Here is a 16,386-nt window from a genome sequence, read left to right on the forward strand (position 1 = left end):
ACCCTGAACAGTTGGGGCAAAAATGGACACAATATTCAAGCTTGATACAGGTCTGAATTTGGATTGTAATTAAATATTTGACATATTATAAGTTTCTGAATAAATGTAGCCAAAGAACTTGAAATTGGTTATATGAATTGAATTTATATTCAATTAAAGATTTCTTGCTGTTGTGCAATACTTAGTAAATCTGTTGTCAGACTATAAACAAATAAAGTTCAATTTCTTCTCAATGTCATATTTGAAATTTATGAAAATCAATAGGGAGCTTACATCAATAGCTTTAAATAATTCACCAAAGTTTCATGAGAACTGCTGAAAGCATTTTTGAGTTATTGTCCAAAAACTGGAAAATCCCCCCTTTTTTAATGAATAAAATCCCATAACTCGGAAATTTAAAATCTAAAATTTATAAAATTCTAAAGAGAGCTTACATCAACAGATATTAACAATTCATTAAAGTTTCATGAGAACTGCTGAAATCATTTTTTAGTTATTGTCCAAAAACTGGAAAATCCCCCCTTTTTTAATGAATAAAACCCCATAACTAGGAAACGTAAAATCTAAAATTTATAAAAATCGAAAAAAGGGAGCTCATGTCAATAGATTTAAACAATTCTCAAAAATTCCTTGCAAGTTGGTGAAAGCATTCTTGAGTTATTGTCTGAAAACTGGAAAATCCCCCCTTTTTAATAAATAAAACCCCAAAGCTTGGAAACAGTAAATCTGAAATTTATAAAAAACGAAAGGGAGCTCATGTCAATAGATATAAACAATTCACTAAAGTTTCATGCATATTGGTTAAAGCTTTTTTGAGTTAATGTCTGACATGTTGACGACGGACGGACAGACGGTCAACGGTATACCATAATACGTCCCGTAAACGGGCGTATAAAAATCTGACGAGAATTGTACACATAAGAGCGGTCATGAGGCAATTTTCCATATAATATTTCCAAGGGGAATACTAACTCTTTAAAAATAAAATGCTCCGCTGGGCGCAGCTTGATACGACCGCAGAGGTCGAACCCTGAACAGCAAGTATGGACACAACATTCAAGCTTGATACAGTACTGAATTTGAACAATTATTTTGCGGTCATATAATAATTGATCAGCACTGATTTTCAAACTCATCCAAGGCATTGCTGTTATAAACCTGATATAAGTTTCATAAAAATCTGGCAAGAACTGTACACATGAGAGCACTAACAAGACCGGACGGACAGACCCCAGTATTTCCATGTCCCCCACAACGCGAAATGCGGGGGACAATAAAGACACAAGATGCTTCAAGAAGCCTGTTTTTTCACAATTATGCATATTATATATGATCTCAAATCCGAATGCAAGTAAAACAAACTATGTTCCCCAGTGCATGGTCATTGGATACAATTTCTAAATCAACTTACTTTTAAGACATTGCGATTATTTTGGCTAATTTTGGTTAAATATAGCCTAGTTCCCATACTGGAAGATTTTTCATATTCATAGTACTACCCAATTAGTTTCAATAAGAAAATATACTTTGTTGGCTGCCATACTGTATTTTGGGGTAGTGTCATGTGAGGAAACTTGAAAACACTCCATTCCTTAGCATGCTTTTAAATGTATCAAAATATTAATATTTAGCTACAATTGAAGATGTCTATAATTATATTGAACTAATTCAAACATAACTAGTATAAAAAATAAAGAGATGTGGTGTGATTGCCAATGAGAAAACTATGTATCAGAGATCAGAGGGCAAGGATGTAACAACTAACCATGTAGGACACTGTACAGCTTTCAACAATGAGCAAAACCCATATGATATAGTAAGTTGTAATGTGGATTTATCATTCTTTGTGTGGTACCAATTTTCGTTGATTTCATTGGTAAAGGTAAACCATGAATTTAAATTTTCAACGAAAAACAATCTACATGTAAGCGCCTGACATATTAACAGCCAAACGAAAATGAGGAGCAAGTGCGTCAGAGGACTAATTTTAATTAGATTGAATGAAAAAGTACACATTTTCTATAGGTTTATATGCAGACTTTGGTGAAACCATGAAATCAAATATCCATGAATATGCAATTTTTATTCAATTCACAAAAAGTGGTACCGATGAAAATAAATGAATCCATAGTATATAAAATTGAAATTGTTTAAGCAGTAAAATGTATGTTTTTTTTTTAAAGATATACCATCACAGATCATGCAGGTGTCAGAGATAAAGCTAACGACAAAACTTATGGGAAGTAACTTGAGCATAAAATATAGGTCATGATGACCCAAATTGTGTTGTATCAACTTCAAAAATGTAGCTGTAAAAAATAATTGTCAAATCATGATATATTTCAAGGAAATAATAGGCTTAAACATGAATGTGGAAATGGTCAGACATTTCAAGCATATCTGCTGCATCAGTCACACTAACAATTATAAATGGGGAATGTGTCCATGGGACACAGATGATGCCCCCCTTGCATATAATGTTATAAAGGGACATAACTCAAGAACTGTAAAAGTGACGCTACCCAAATTTGTACTTGATCTGAGTTTTGTGGTAATAAGCATTGTGTATACGTCTCATAACATTTAGTTGAGGTAAACTTAAGATAGAGAACGGAAACGAAAAATCCAGCAATTTTTCCATTTGTAAAGGGGCATAACTCTAGAACGGTAAAAGTGACACCACCCAAATTCGAACTTGATCTGTGTTTTGTGGTAATTAGCATTGTGCATAAGTTTCATAACATTTGGTTGAGGCAAACTAAAGTAAGAGAACGGAAACGAAAAATTCAGCAATTTTTCTATTTGTAGAGGGGCATAACTCTATAACAGTAAAAGTGACCCCACCAAAATTCAATCTTGATCTGTGTTTTCTAGTAATAAGCATAGTGTATAAGTTTCGTAACATTTGGTTGAGGCAAACTAAAGTTAGAGAACGGAAACGAAAAATTCAGCAATATTTCCATTTGTAAAGGGGCATAACTTTAGAACAGTAAAAGTGACGCCACAAAAATTCAAATTTAATCTGCTATTTGTGGTAATAAGCATTGTGTATAAGTTTCATAACATTTGGTTGAGGCAAACTAAAGTAAGAGAACGGAAACTAATTTTGGGACTTACAGACGTACGGACAGACGTACGTACAGACGGACAAGGGTAAGACTTTATGCCCCCTCCACTACGACAGGGGCATAAAAAATCTTAATCTACCTGCAATATTACTTAAAGATTGTGTAGGAGTAAAAATAAGTAAGTATTTATAATTGTGGTAATCACAATATTTTGACAAAGTGTGTAAAAATATCAAGCTTTCTATAATTAAAGTGTAGACTGGCAAGCAAAGTGGTTTGATAAATGCCTTGAAAGATATGAATGTCCTTGTATGATTATGTCACCCTATGATGTTATTTTTTTATGTTATCTAACTCTCCTTCAACTCAGTAGCAATAACAACTCGCAGCACCAACCGAAAAATATTAGCTTAATGTACAAACACACTGTATGACTACTTCTATAATTTATCTGATACAAAATCCTGTTTTCTCTTGATGAGGAGAAATGAGATTTATAAGAATGTGACATCAAACAACAAATTATGTACAAAAACCTAATAAACTTCATTAACTCAAGTTCTCTTTGTGTGAGACCCTTATCATCCTTACAATCTATCTGAAACCAAGTGTTGCATAAGTCAACAACCAAACTTTATAACACTTTCTACAACTTGCTGAACCAAAACAAACCTATAGGGCATACATAACATATATACCAGTTGGGTCATGACTTTTTGTCATATCATCCTAAGGCAAGATGCAAATATTTCATAATAAACCACAACAAAGACAGTATATACATCAATAACACAAATACAGCCATACAATTCCCCAAATCACCATGCACTAACTGTTTACCAATAAATTGAATTGGTCAGTATATCTGATTAGATCTAACTGGAATATCTAAGAATGTCCTAAATGTCATCCTGTTTCACAAAATTCACCTTCCGAGGGTCTGTATAATCTGGTTACTAAGAACAAGCAATACCCCTACACCTAAGTTCTACCTGTCCTGTTACATTCCATGGCCAACATACATGGCATACACAGACTTAGGATGGCATAGGTTTTATAACTAGCAATCATTCATTAGCAATAGATGGGTTATGTCTATCACCTGTGTTTTACATTAAGATACAATTAACAACAAAAGCTTCTGCTTATCCACTTGATTACTACAAAGGATGTATCAACAGTTGCCTAGATGCATCAGTTCAACTGAAAAATACAAGCCTATGTTGTTCCTATTCAAAACAGCATCATTGAGTCCCAATATAAACTATCTCCTATTCTTAGCATAAGGGAATAGGACCCCAGTTGACTGGATACCAATCCAGAACCCTCAAAAGAAGTCCCTTAATCTATCATCTTTTGAATGTTATTTTGTATGGAGAGGAAAATATGTAAAGGAGTTGAAATATGTAGTATTTGCCAAGGGTATTTATCCAACTTTCAACTTCCATGAAATTTTGTGTGGATTTGAAATTCATATGGTGGAAGATTATCTGAGTAAATGGTCCAAATATAATTTCTGTATTCTCTGTAATTCATATTTCAACACCTCTTTCTGTAATTTAAAACATGAACATCTCTTTCCTGTAATGCGACATCAAAGTTGATATTAAATGTTTGAAAGTCTGGTTTGTTCAGTGGTAGTTTACTTTCCTTGTCTTGGACTCCTTTTCACTGCCAAATATGTCACATTGTAATTTTTTCTAGCCCCTACCTCTTAATCCTGTTTAGAGGAACATATATAGTGGAATTGTAATACAGGTACTGCAGCAGTCACAGATGATGCAAACATTATACACATGTTCCTTCATTTGACCCTTAAGACTGGGAAGGTTACAGGGTAACTGGATTATGGGCAATAAGGTTCATGATGATGACTGAAAGGTTAAAGTTATAACATGAGAAGCTTTTTTGTGGTGGAAATGTATTAATACTATTATGTACCAAAAGAAACCAATTCTGATGATTCTACAAATAAGCATGGGCAATGTTAATATAAATTACCAACAAGGTTCACAATGGTTGGCCAACAAGGTGTTCAAATCAAAGATCATTAACCATTTTGAGGTCAAAGTGCCAATAGTCAGATAGACAAGGTTTTCTCTAAAGCACCTATAGCCTATATATATAGGCTATAGGTTGTTGGTCTGAATCATAATCTTTCATCTTCTGTATTGAATTTAGTCACATCAATTGGGAAGAGATTAGAGGAGGGACCTTATCACTTTCCTATTGTTTAAATAAATCAACAAACACAAAAAAGCAATCATTTCCTTAAAAAATTTAATAAATCATGTGCATTTTATGTTCCATTAGCAGGTTAGGGTATCAATTTGAAGAGTCTCTCGTATTAGTATTAAAAATCCTACTAGTCTTAAGTATTATATTATATGAAAATGTAATTGAAGGATTGTACTTATGTCTCATTTTACTGTATATGTACAACCAAAACCATATGTTCTTGCAAATATTGAGAAGTGTCCTTGAAGTGTTCCTGTGTATACTAATTTGTCACAAGTTGTGAGCTTGCACATTAAAGATTGAATTTAACACATCAGACTCAACTAAGCAATATCTTCAAATGTTTCATTAACCTGTTATCATTTTGAATATGAATATAATATTTGACGCTGGACATTAAGCAGTCCTCAGTCACTTAGTCGGGTTATAAAATTATTTGGATTATTGAAAACAATCAATGATCAGTAATTGTCAGCATCAAGTCTTCAACAATAGACAGCTTTCTCAATTTATTGGAAAAAACATGAGTTATTATAAAGGTAAGGATTCAATGGAATATACAGGATAATTATAATTCATCATCAGCAAACACTTTGTTAATATAAATATATTAAATTGCCCATAATTGTATTAAATATTAAATTTAAAACCAATATTGCTAGTTATTTAAGGTATGTATTGATTAGCCAATTTATAAATCAGAGTGTCTGATATTGGCTTTACTGACAAATACAGTAATTCTCTTATCATTATTTTGTATTCTCCTATTTATACATTTATGTTATATCAAAGAGTGGCAGTCAGAGCTAAATTTAGATAGGTACATACATGTACTTATCTTAGTCTGAAATAACATGTTAACATTTTTTTTTTAAGCTTTAGTCCTTGACATATATATCAATTTATCAAGTTTCTTTTAGCTTTAGTCATTGACATATTTATCCATTTATCAAAAGATAATATTAGATTTACATAATTTGACATCACAAGATCAACTGCTAAACATCCTTTTATCCCTGCTTAAGAAAGACCGTAGAATCACCATGAGACATTGATCTTTTGCCTTCAACCTGTATATTTCATCCTATTCTCATTGGAAACCATTGAACAAAAGTTGGAAAAAGATCAGACACAAGAGGTATTCTCTTACATTAAATGCTTGCAAGAATTTCAATACTGCTAGCAGGTGACCTTGAACTTAAACCTACATAAATGACCACACAATGGAATACCATAATCAGCCTTGTCAAGTCTGCACTGGTACATTGTCAGCATCCCCTTTTTGCCACGAGAATTCAGGGAAAAAAACTTTTTGTAACTGCTTGAAAACTTTTTGTAACTGCTTGAAAACATCTAATGAAACTCCGGTAATTTCAAATCATGTTTGATCGTTTGCTGTATTTTCATGGAAAAACCTGCTTTCCATCATAAAGTAGAAGTTGAAAGTTCTTGTAAATGATTCTAGAACACTCCTAGAACTGTTAAAATAAGTCAAAATCAGGAATAAACAATTGGGATGATGTGTTTCATATTAACCAGAAGTTTATATAGCATGCGTACATTGAAAATAATTATGGTGAGAGTGTGTGGAAATCTGTACTTCATAGTTACTACTAGAATAAGTTTTTGAAACTAAAACAGTTCTGTTCTTAAGTTAAATATTATTAAACATATCCATAACATTAATGTTTGAAAGATCTTCAGCTAAAACAAAACGCATATGTCAGTATGAAACACCAACACGGAACCAATAACTGATTACGTTTTGTAGTTTATACATGTTATACATTGCATAAGCTGGTTCCCAACTGATTTATATTCTTTTTTCATTCTGGTAAATACAAGCAGATTCCAGTTTATGTTATACAATGCTATGAAAAGAAATTTGCAATGAAGCATTTAATATTGATATTTATCAGTTAATATTGGATTTTGAATTAAAATTGCATATTAATATATGGATTAAGTAAATTATTAGTTTTGAAAATTATAAGGGCACCCTCTACATTTTCAATAACCAAAATGGTGGAACATAAACAAACCTGGAAAAATCAAGTTTTTCTCTTATTTCTTGTATATCGTACTCTATAATCTGCACCTCTGCCTGGCAATATTAATTTTGGAGAAAAAACTGCGGACTATACAAGCCTCAATACGGTATGTGTTCCTCCAATTCCATTTTGAAGTCACTGTTTAATGAGTGTAAGGCCACACTTAAAAATATTTTGGTTTGCCCAAACCCTACCCAAAGATAGAGACAGTGGGTAGGTAGGTAGGCATTTTCTTTTTTTTTTCGGTAAAGAGTAATTGAAGTGTCAGATGATTTTTAGTCTTCATGCCTATTTGATTAAAAAAAAAACTTGTTCACATCAAGACAATAAAAGATTTTGAGTAGGCAGCTAATATATGGGTAGGTAGGGTTAGGGCAAACAAACATATTCTTTTTTATGGCCTAATAACCTCTGAAGTGTATACATGTACTAGCCTTTTTAATAGTACTATCTGGAGACCTCTTGCCTCTGGTTTGATAAATATATTTTGATTTCATCCTCTTCTCAGTATAGTATTATATACATGTAAGGTCACAGCAAGCATTTATCGATACACTACCTTGTAGGACTTTTGAATTGTGAATTTATCACTATTACATTAAATAGAGTCCAAGCTCTCCATAATGATGGATAAAGATTGGCTGAGCATAAAGATGCGTACCAGTGTGTTACTGATGGTACAAATGTAATACTGATAGTCATATCCATAGGCATTATTAAATACCTTACACACCAAGTAAGGGAATGTAGTATATGTACACCAAGCCCACATGAACTGCAAATACAAGTATACTTACTGTGCCATTCTCATACCAAAGCATGGCATGATTTCTGGATAAAACTTTGCAATCAAAAATGCCATTGTTGTTAGCTGGTCTGGCTCTGGCTACAGATCTGCCAATCTTGACTGGTTCATGAAGCGAGATATGCCGCTCACGAAATGGATGTGAATTTGGCTGACAGGACAAAATAGCCACTGCAGACATGGCTGACTTATGCTAACCTCTTCCTTTATCCTAAAATACAATAATATAGAGGACCTGAACTGAGAAAAGTTATTTTTTTTAAATACATGTAGTTGTCCATCTACGATAGCAAAGGGTTACAATCCGGTCCCCTCCTTTTTCCCCTTGGCAGATAAATTCTTGTTTTTATAAAGACAGAATTTGTGTATACACTATACAGCAATGTGCCAACTAGTAACAGACAGAAGTAATGCCCACTCCCACTACATCATTCTTGACCAATGACAGCATTATACTTTTCATTCATAATTTGAAATTTAGTTAATTTTTTAGACAAGTTATATTATATTGTACATCATGAACATGTGTATGATTCAGTGGATAGCCAAATTTAATATACAGTTTAATAACAACACTCAACAGTCAACACATTTGGTGTTGACAAAAAAGGATTATTCACTTCCCTAAGTTCCCAGAATAAAAATATTTCTTGACAGTTGTAACATCACATCTTTCTATATCATTCATGTAATAACTATACACGAATACACCAGGAACGCGTTTTTTAGTCTTTAAACTGAAAATATTTATTATTGAAATTATTCTCAATACTACAATAGGGAAGCACCTTACCATAACAATTCTTGTAAAGGTTAATTTTACCAGTTTAAGACAACAGTGACAGATTATCATGTTGCTATTAAATATTTTTCCACGTATGTTCATATTTTTAATATTAAAAATGTCTTTAATCAACTAAAACATCTCAAATTAAGCTGATATCTTACCATTCATTTTCTTCTTTCCTTTCAGGAGACAGCCATCTTAAAATTTTACTGTGATTTAATCTCCAAAGAATATTATTGTTTTCATCCGTGTGATATTAAGTATGTAATGCTAGGTTATAAAATCAATAATTAAAGTTAGTCTGTTGGTAATGTTTTTTTAGGAAACAGAAGAACTGAAAATAATTAATTTTTGATTCGAGACTAACAACAATAAAGGTGAAGGACACCTGCCAAAAATGGCAGGAACGAAAGAAGAACCTGTCTTCCTTAGAGAAAAGTCGCCAGATGATGGCCCACAGTCACCTACAATGTTACCATGGGACAGATTTTCAAATTGGTTATATTGCGCTTGTGTTGTTACATTTGATCTGGAATTGGGTCAGGCCATGGAGGTATGAACACTTGGAAATTGTCGTTGAACTTTTCGTTTTATAAACAGCAGATAAAAAATAAACGTTTGATACTGATTTCAGTGAACTTGACGCATGGGTAGGATGTGTGTGTATGCTCTGTATAAGCCTCCTTTCTCAGTATCACCATGGAGTAAAGGCATGAAAGGAGGAACATTCAACTCATTGTATTGGCACAAAATAGACTACTTCCGAATGTGTGCACTTTCCCGTAAATTTCCTATGACACAATGCTTATGTTATTAAGTCACAGTAAGAACCGATTGTTTGATGACTTCGTTTACGCTGATTGACCTCAGGTTAACCGGTTAAACTTATTCATTAAAAAACAACTTGAGATTGTTGTATAATGTTGGTATCGAGTCTGTTTTGCATATAACATGTTCACCAAGACTCAAGAGTCTGTTCCCCCTTAGTATTATTTCAAGTATGTCATTAGTATTAACTGCTATTTAGTTGCAAGATTCATGTATTTATATAATTCTGGTATATCAAAATGTAAATTTGTTGGGGGAAAGAAAATTGTATTTATAAGAATGAAGTGATATGATTAATTGCTAATCTTCAATCTTCAAATAGTAATGCCTGTACATGTTGATACACATGTTTATCCTTAATTTGTACATTTTTGTCCCGAGCACAAAACGCTGCAGGGGACATAGAAATATGGGGCGTCTGTCTGTCTGTCCGTCATCAGCACATTAGGCAATAACTTAAAAAAGCTTTTACCAATTTTCATTAAACTTCGGTGCATTGTTTATATCTATCGATGTAAGCTCTCTTTCGATTTTTGTAAACTTTAGATGTTATGTTTCCAAGTTATGGGATTTTATTCATAAAAAAATTGGGGATTTTTCAGTTTTTGGACCATAACTCAAAAATGCTTTGAGCAGTTTTCCTGAAACTTTGGTAAATTGTTTATCTATAAGTTCCCTTTCAATTTTTACAAATTTCTGATTTTACATTTTGTAGTATTTGGACTTTATTCATATAAAAGGGGGGATTTTCCAGTTTTCGGACAATAAATCAAAAATACTTTGAGCAGTTTTCATGAAACTTTGGTGACTTGTTTTTATACGACAGAAAAAAATAAAATTTTTGGTCGTATATTGGTATCATGTCGTTGACGTGTTCAGCGTCGTCCGAAGACAGATGGTTTCTGGATAATAACTTTAGTATAAGTAAAAAGAAATCAATAAATTTTTAACACAAGGTTTATAACCCCTAAAGGAAGGTTGGGATTGATTTTGGGGGTTATGGTACCAACAGTTAAGGAATTAGGGGCTTAAAAAGGGGCCCAAATAAGCATTTTTCTAGTTTCCAGACAATAACTTGTGTTAAAGTGTATGAATATCTCTGAAATTAAACCACAAGTTTCCATACTACAAAGGGATGGTTAGGATTGACATTGGGGGTTATGGCTCAAACCATTTAGGAATTAGGGGCAAAAAAGGGGAAAAACAAGGGTTTATCTGGTTAAAGGACAATTGAGACAAATTAAAAGCAGTGTAAGGGAAGTAATCCAAATCAAAATCAAAATCAATTTAAATAACAGTGTTTGATTACCTCCCTTAAACTGCTTGTAAATTATGTATTAAGAAATGATGATTGTCTGAGATACTGACCATTATTTGAGGGAAAGAATTATTTTTTTGAATAAAGGAAAGGGGGAGGTGAAAAAAATTGGAGGGGGACAATTTTTCTCATTTCAGATTTCAGAAATTAAAAGAAAATTTCTTCAAATATTTTTTTGGGGGGTTAATATTCAACAGCATAGTGTATTGCACAAACGCAAAAAAACTGGGTAAAATTTATTTGTTTTTTTTGGGGGGGGGGGGGGGGTCAATTCACATAGTGTATTGCACAAAAGCAAAAAATTGAATATAAATTCAAATCATATAAGCAATTCTAAGTTCTTTGACTACAATTATTCTGTGTCAGAAACCTATTATGTGTCAAATATTTAATTACAATCCAAATTCAAACCTGTATCAAGCGTGAATATTGTGTCCATTTTTGCCCCAACTGTTCAGGGTTGGACCTCTGGGGTCGTATCCAGCTGCGCTCAGCGAAGGATTTTATTATACGACCCCAAAAATTTTGTGGTAGTATATTGGTATGACGTTGTCGTCGTCGTCGATATCCGAAGACATTTGGTTTTCGCACTATAACTTTAATATAAGTTAATAGAAATCTATGAAATTTAAATTTAAACACAAGGTTTATGACCACAAAAGGAAGGTTGGGATTGATTTTGGGAGTTTTGGTCCCAACAGTTTAAGAATTAGGGGCCAAAAAAGGGCCCAATAAGCATTTTTCTTGGTTTTCGCACAATAACTCTAGTATAAGTAAATAGAAATCTATGAAATTTTAACACAATGTTTATGACCACAAAAGGAAGGTTGGGATTGATTTTGGGAGTTTTGGTCCCAACAGTTTAGGAATTAGGGGCTAAAAAAGGGCCCAAATAAGCATTTTTCTTGGTTTTTGCACAATAACTTTAGTATAAGTAAATAGAAATCTATGAAATTTAAACAAAAGGTTTATGACCACAAAAGGAAGGTTGGGATTGATTTTGGGAGTTTTGGTCCCAACAATTTAGGAATTAGGGGCCAATTAAATTTTGTTTGATTTCATCAAAAATTGAACTATTGGGGTTCAATTAAATTTTGTTTGATTTCATCAAAAATTGAACTATTGGGGTTCTTTGATATGCCGAATCTAACCGTGTATTTAGATTCTTAATTTTTGGTCCCATTTTCAAATTGGTCTACATTAAGATCCAAAGGGTCCAAAATTAAACTTAGTTTGATTTTAACAAAAATTGAATTCTTGGGGTTTTTTGATATGCTGAATCTATACATGTACTTAGTTTTTTTATTATGGGCCCAGTTTTCAAGTTGGTCCAAAGCGGGGTCTAAAATTTAACTTTGTTTGATTTCAACAAAATTTGAATATATGGGGTTCTTCGATATGCTGAATCTAACCATGTATTTAGATTTTTGATATGTGGGCCCGGTTATCAAATTGGTCCACATTGAGGTTTAAAGGGTCCAAAATTGAACTTTATTTGATTTCATCAAAAAATGCATTCTTGGGGTTCTTTGATATGCTGAATATAACCATGTATTTAGATTTTGGATATTGGAATACCACAAAGGGATGGTAAGAAATGTCTTTGGGAGTTATGGCTCAAACTGTTAAGGAATAAGGTGCAAAAAAGGGGGGAAAAGGGTTTCCAGGTTAATGGACAATTATAATTACTTAAGTACAAAACATAATTTAAAAGGCAGTGTAAGGTTGGTAATTGAAACTCATTTGAATATTGATCTCACCTAAACTGCTTTTAAATAATGTATATTGGAAATTTGCCAAAAACTTTATATTAATAAATTCCATTGGAAAGTTGCCAATAACTTTAGTTTAATGAACTTCATTGGAAATTTGCCGATATAAAATGTTGCTGATGAAGCTTTTTTGTTTATCTCACCTAAACTGCTTTTAAATTATGTATAATGGAAATTTGCCTAAAACTTTATTATTAATAAATTCCATTGGAAATTTGCCAATAACTTTAGTTTAATAAACTTCATTGGAAATTTGCCAATATAAAATGTTGCTGATGAAGCTTTTTTGTTTCTCTCACCTAAACTGCTTTTAAATTATGTATATTGGAACATTGCCAAAAACTTTATTATTAATAAATTCCATTGGAAATTTGCCAATAACTTTAGTTTAATGAACTTCATTGGAAATTTGCCAATATAAAATGTTGCTGATGAAGCTTTTTTGTTTATCTCACCTAAACTGCTTTTAAATTATGTATATTGGAAATTTGCCAAAAACTTATTAATAAATTCCATTGGAAAGTTGCCAATAACTTTAGTTTGATGAACTTCATTGGAAATTTGCCAATATAAAATGTTGCTGATGAAGCTTTTTTGTTTATCTCACCTAAACTGCTTTTAAATTATGTATATTGGAAATTTGCCAAAAACTTTATTATTAATAAATTCCATTGGAAAGTTGCCAATAACTTTAGTTTAATAAACTTCATTGGAAATTTGCTAATAAAAATGTTGCTGATGAGGCTTTTTTGTTTAAATTCTTGGGGTTCTTTGATATGCTGAATCTAAACATCATAAAATAAAAAGTTTTGAAAAAAAAAATGATGTTCGGTGTTATGTAACGTCTTGACGTCTTGAAACAGAAATATTTCAAAGTCTTTTCAAGTACGACTTTCGATTATTGACACTGTTTCATTTCCGTTGATCAATCATCAGAACGCAGACGATTCAAGAGTAAGAATAGAAACTGTCTGATTTATCATTCCCAGCTACTTTATATTTGCTAGATAAAATGAATTGTAATAGCATAATATTAAGTACTTGGACGAGAAATCAGAAATTACATCTGACAATTAATGTTGACAAAAAATCTATAGACGTGAATGCGAAAAGACAAGTTTAGATATGAAATTCTGTATCTTCTTCACGGTAAGTTTCTAAGTTTACTCTAATTAAAAGAATTAAAATCATCTAATAAAAGTGTTACGAACTGGCTGTTTCTGTATTGGCCCTGTTATAGATTCTCGGTCAGCTGTATTGGCCCTCGACTCTTCAAAACAGCCAGTTCATAACACTATAGTATTGCCCAATAGCACAGTATTGCACATTAGCACAGTATTGCACAATAGCACAGTATTGCACAATAGCACAGTATTGCGCAATAGCAAGAAATCTTCAATTGCACAGTATTGAGCAATAGCACAGTATTGCGCAATAGCAAGAAATCTTCAATTGCACAGTATTGCGCAATAACAAGAAATCTTCAATTGCACAGTATTACACAATAGCAGGAAATCTTCAATTGCACAGTATTGAGCAATAGCACAGTATTGCGCAATAGCAAGAAATCTTCAATTGCACAGTATTGCGCAATAACAAGAAATCTTCAATTGCACAGTATTACACAATAGCAGGAAATCTTCAATTGCACAGTATTGTGCAATCTTGTGTTGATCAAATATTGTAAGTCCTGAAATATCCTAGAAATTCATGAAACAAATTTAAAGTCTTGGAAATTCCTGAAATATCAGGACAACAGATTTCAGGACTTCATTGGACTTCCTGGGACACTTGAAATATCAGGATTTACAAAATGACCAGTGCTGGGATTTTTAAGGATATCCCAGGACTTCTGGGATATCCTGATAGAAAAGATTTTTATAGGACAGCATTTCGCAGGGGTAACCTTGTATTACTTTTTATACGACCGCAAAAATTAAAAATTTTTTGGTCGTATATTGGTATGACGTTGGCGTCGTCGTCTTTGTCGTCCGGCGTCGTCCGAAGACACATTGGTTTTCGCACTCTAACTTTAGTTTAAGTGAATGGATCTCCATGAAATTTTACCATAAGGTTCAATACCACGAAAGGAAGGTTGTGATTGATTTTGGGGGTTATGGTACCAACAGTTAAGGAATTAGGGTCCAAAAAGGGGCCAAAAATAAGCATTTTGTAACTTTCAGACAATAACTTGTGTGTAAGTGTATGGATCTCTCTGACATTGTACCACAAGGTTCCATATCACAAAGGGAAGGCTGTAATTGATTTTGGGGGTAATTGCCTCAAAATTTTAGGAATTAGGGGCCAAAAAAGGGGCAAAAAACAAGCATTTTTCTAGTTTCATGACAGTAACTTGTGTGTAAGTGTTTGGATATTTCTGAAATTGTACTACAAGGTTTCATATCACAAAGGGAAAGCTGGAATTGAGTTCGGGGGTAATTGCCTGAAACGTTTAGGAATTGGGGGCCAAAAAGGGGCCAAAAATAAGCATTTTTCTAGTTTCAAGACAATAACTTGTGTTCAAGTGTATGGATCTCTCTGAAATTGTACTGCAATGTACCATACCACAAAGGGAAGGCTGGGATTGAGTTTGGGGGTGATGAATCATAAGGGGGTTCAAAAAATTTGGGGGGGGATTCTTTTTTTTTCTTTTTTTTCCTTTTTTTTTTCTTTTAAAATTTTCCATTTTAAGTTGGTTATTTCTGATTTATATTTAAAAGCAAATAATAATGATATGGTAGGAGATACACACCAAACAGGATGTGTAAATTTTTATATAATAAGTATTGTGCAATAGCAATAAATTTCCAATTGCACAGTATTGCACAATAGCAAGAAATCTTCAATTGCACAGTATTGCGCAATAGCAAGAAATCTTCAATTGCACAGTATTGCTCAATAGCAAGAAATATCCAATAGCACAATATTGCGCAATAGCAAGAAATTGTCAATTGTACAGTATTGCGCAATAGCAAGAAATATTCAATTGCACAGTATTGTGCAAAAGAAGATACTTCTTATAAATTGCTTATTTCTTGATCAATTTCAATGGGGTTTTATTCTTGAATTCAGTTTTTTGTTATTATCTTAGATATCATTATAATATCTAATATCTAATACTATTAATTATGATTTTAACCTTATTTTACATGATTTCCGAAGCATCAGTAAATACAGGTGAGCGACACAGGCTCTTGAGAGCCTCTAGTTTGTAATGTTAAATTCTCTCTTATTATAAGTAATAGGATAACTATATTTGGTATGTGCGTACCTTGCAAGGTCCTCATGCCCGTCAGACAATTTTCACTTGACCTCGACCTCATTTCATGGATCAGTGAACAAGGTTAAGTTTTGGTGGTCAAGTCCATATCTCAGATACTATAAGCAATAGGTCTAGTATATTCGGTGTATGGAAGGACTGTAAGGTGTACATGTCCAACTGGCAGGTGTCATCTGACCTTGACCTCATTTTCATGGTTCAGTGGTTATAGTTAAGTTTTGTGTTTTGGTCTGTTTTTC

The 16,386-nt window shown here is 32.8% G+C and overlaps 2 protein-coding genes across 11 annotated transcripts in view; one reads left to right on the top strand and one right to left on the bottom strand.

The window, feature by feature from the left end:
* Positions 1-9,164, bottom strand: part of LOC127729897 (sarcolemmal membrane-associated protein-like) — an 83,401-nt gene extending 74,237 nt beyond the window's left edge. For all 10 annotated transcript variants that reach the window (XM_052237872.1, XM_052237845.1, XM_052237852.1 and 7 more), the window contains exons 1-2: positions 9,111-9,164; positions 8,155-8,373 (exon numbers count right to left, since the gene is read on the bottom strand). In XM_052237872.1, the coding sequence (XP_052093832.1) occupies positions 8,155-8,343 (189 nt within the window). In that variant the 5' untranslated portion in view covers positions 8,344-8,373; positions 9,111-9,164. The remainder of the gene's footprint in view (positions 1-8,154; positions 8,374-9,110) is intronic.
* Positions 9,165-9,329: 165 nt separating this feature from the next.
* The window catches only part of LOC127729966 (protein DENND6A-like), a 31,750-nt gene continuing 24,693 nt past the window's right edge, over positions 9,330-16,386 (top strand). Inside the window, exon 1 of the mRNA XM_052237968.1 lies at positions 9,330-9,502. Within this exon, the coding sequence (XP_052093928.1) occupies positions 9,347-9,502 (156 nt within the window). The 5' untranslated portion in view covers positions 9,330-9,346. The remainder of the gene's footprint in view (positions 9,503-16,386) is intronic.

This window comes from Mytilus californianus, unplaced genomic scaffold, assembly GCF_021869535.1.
Source record: "Mytilus californianus isolate M0D057914Y unplaced genomic scaffold, xbMytCali1.0.p SCAF_1, whole genome shotgun sequence".
NCBI lineage: Eukaryota > Metazoa > Mollusca > Bivalvia > Mytilida > Mytilidae > Mytilus > Mytilus californianus.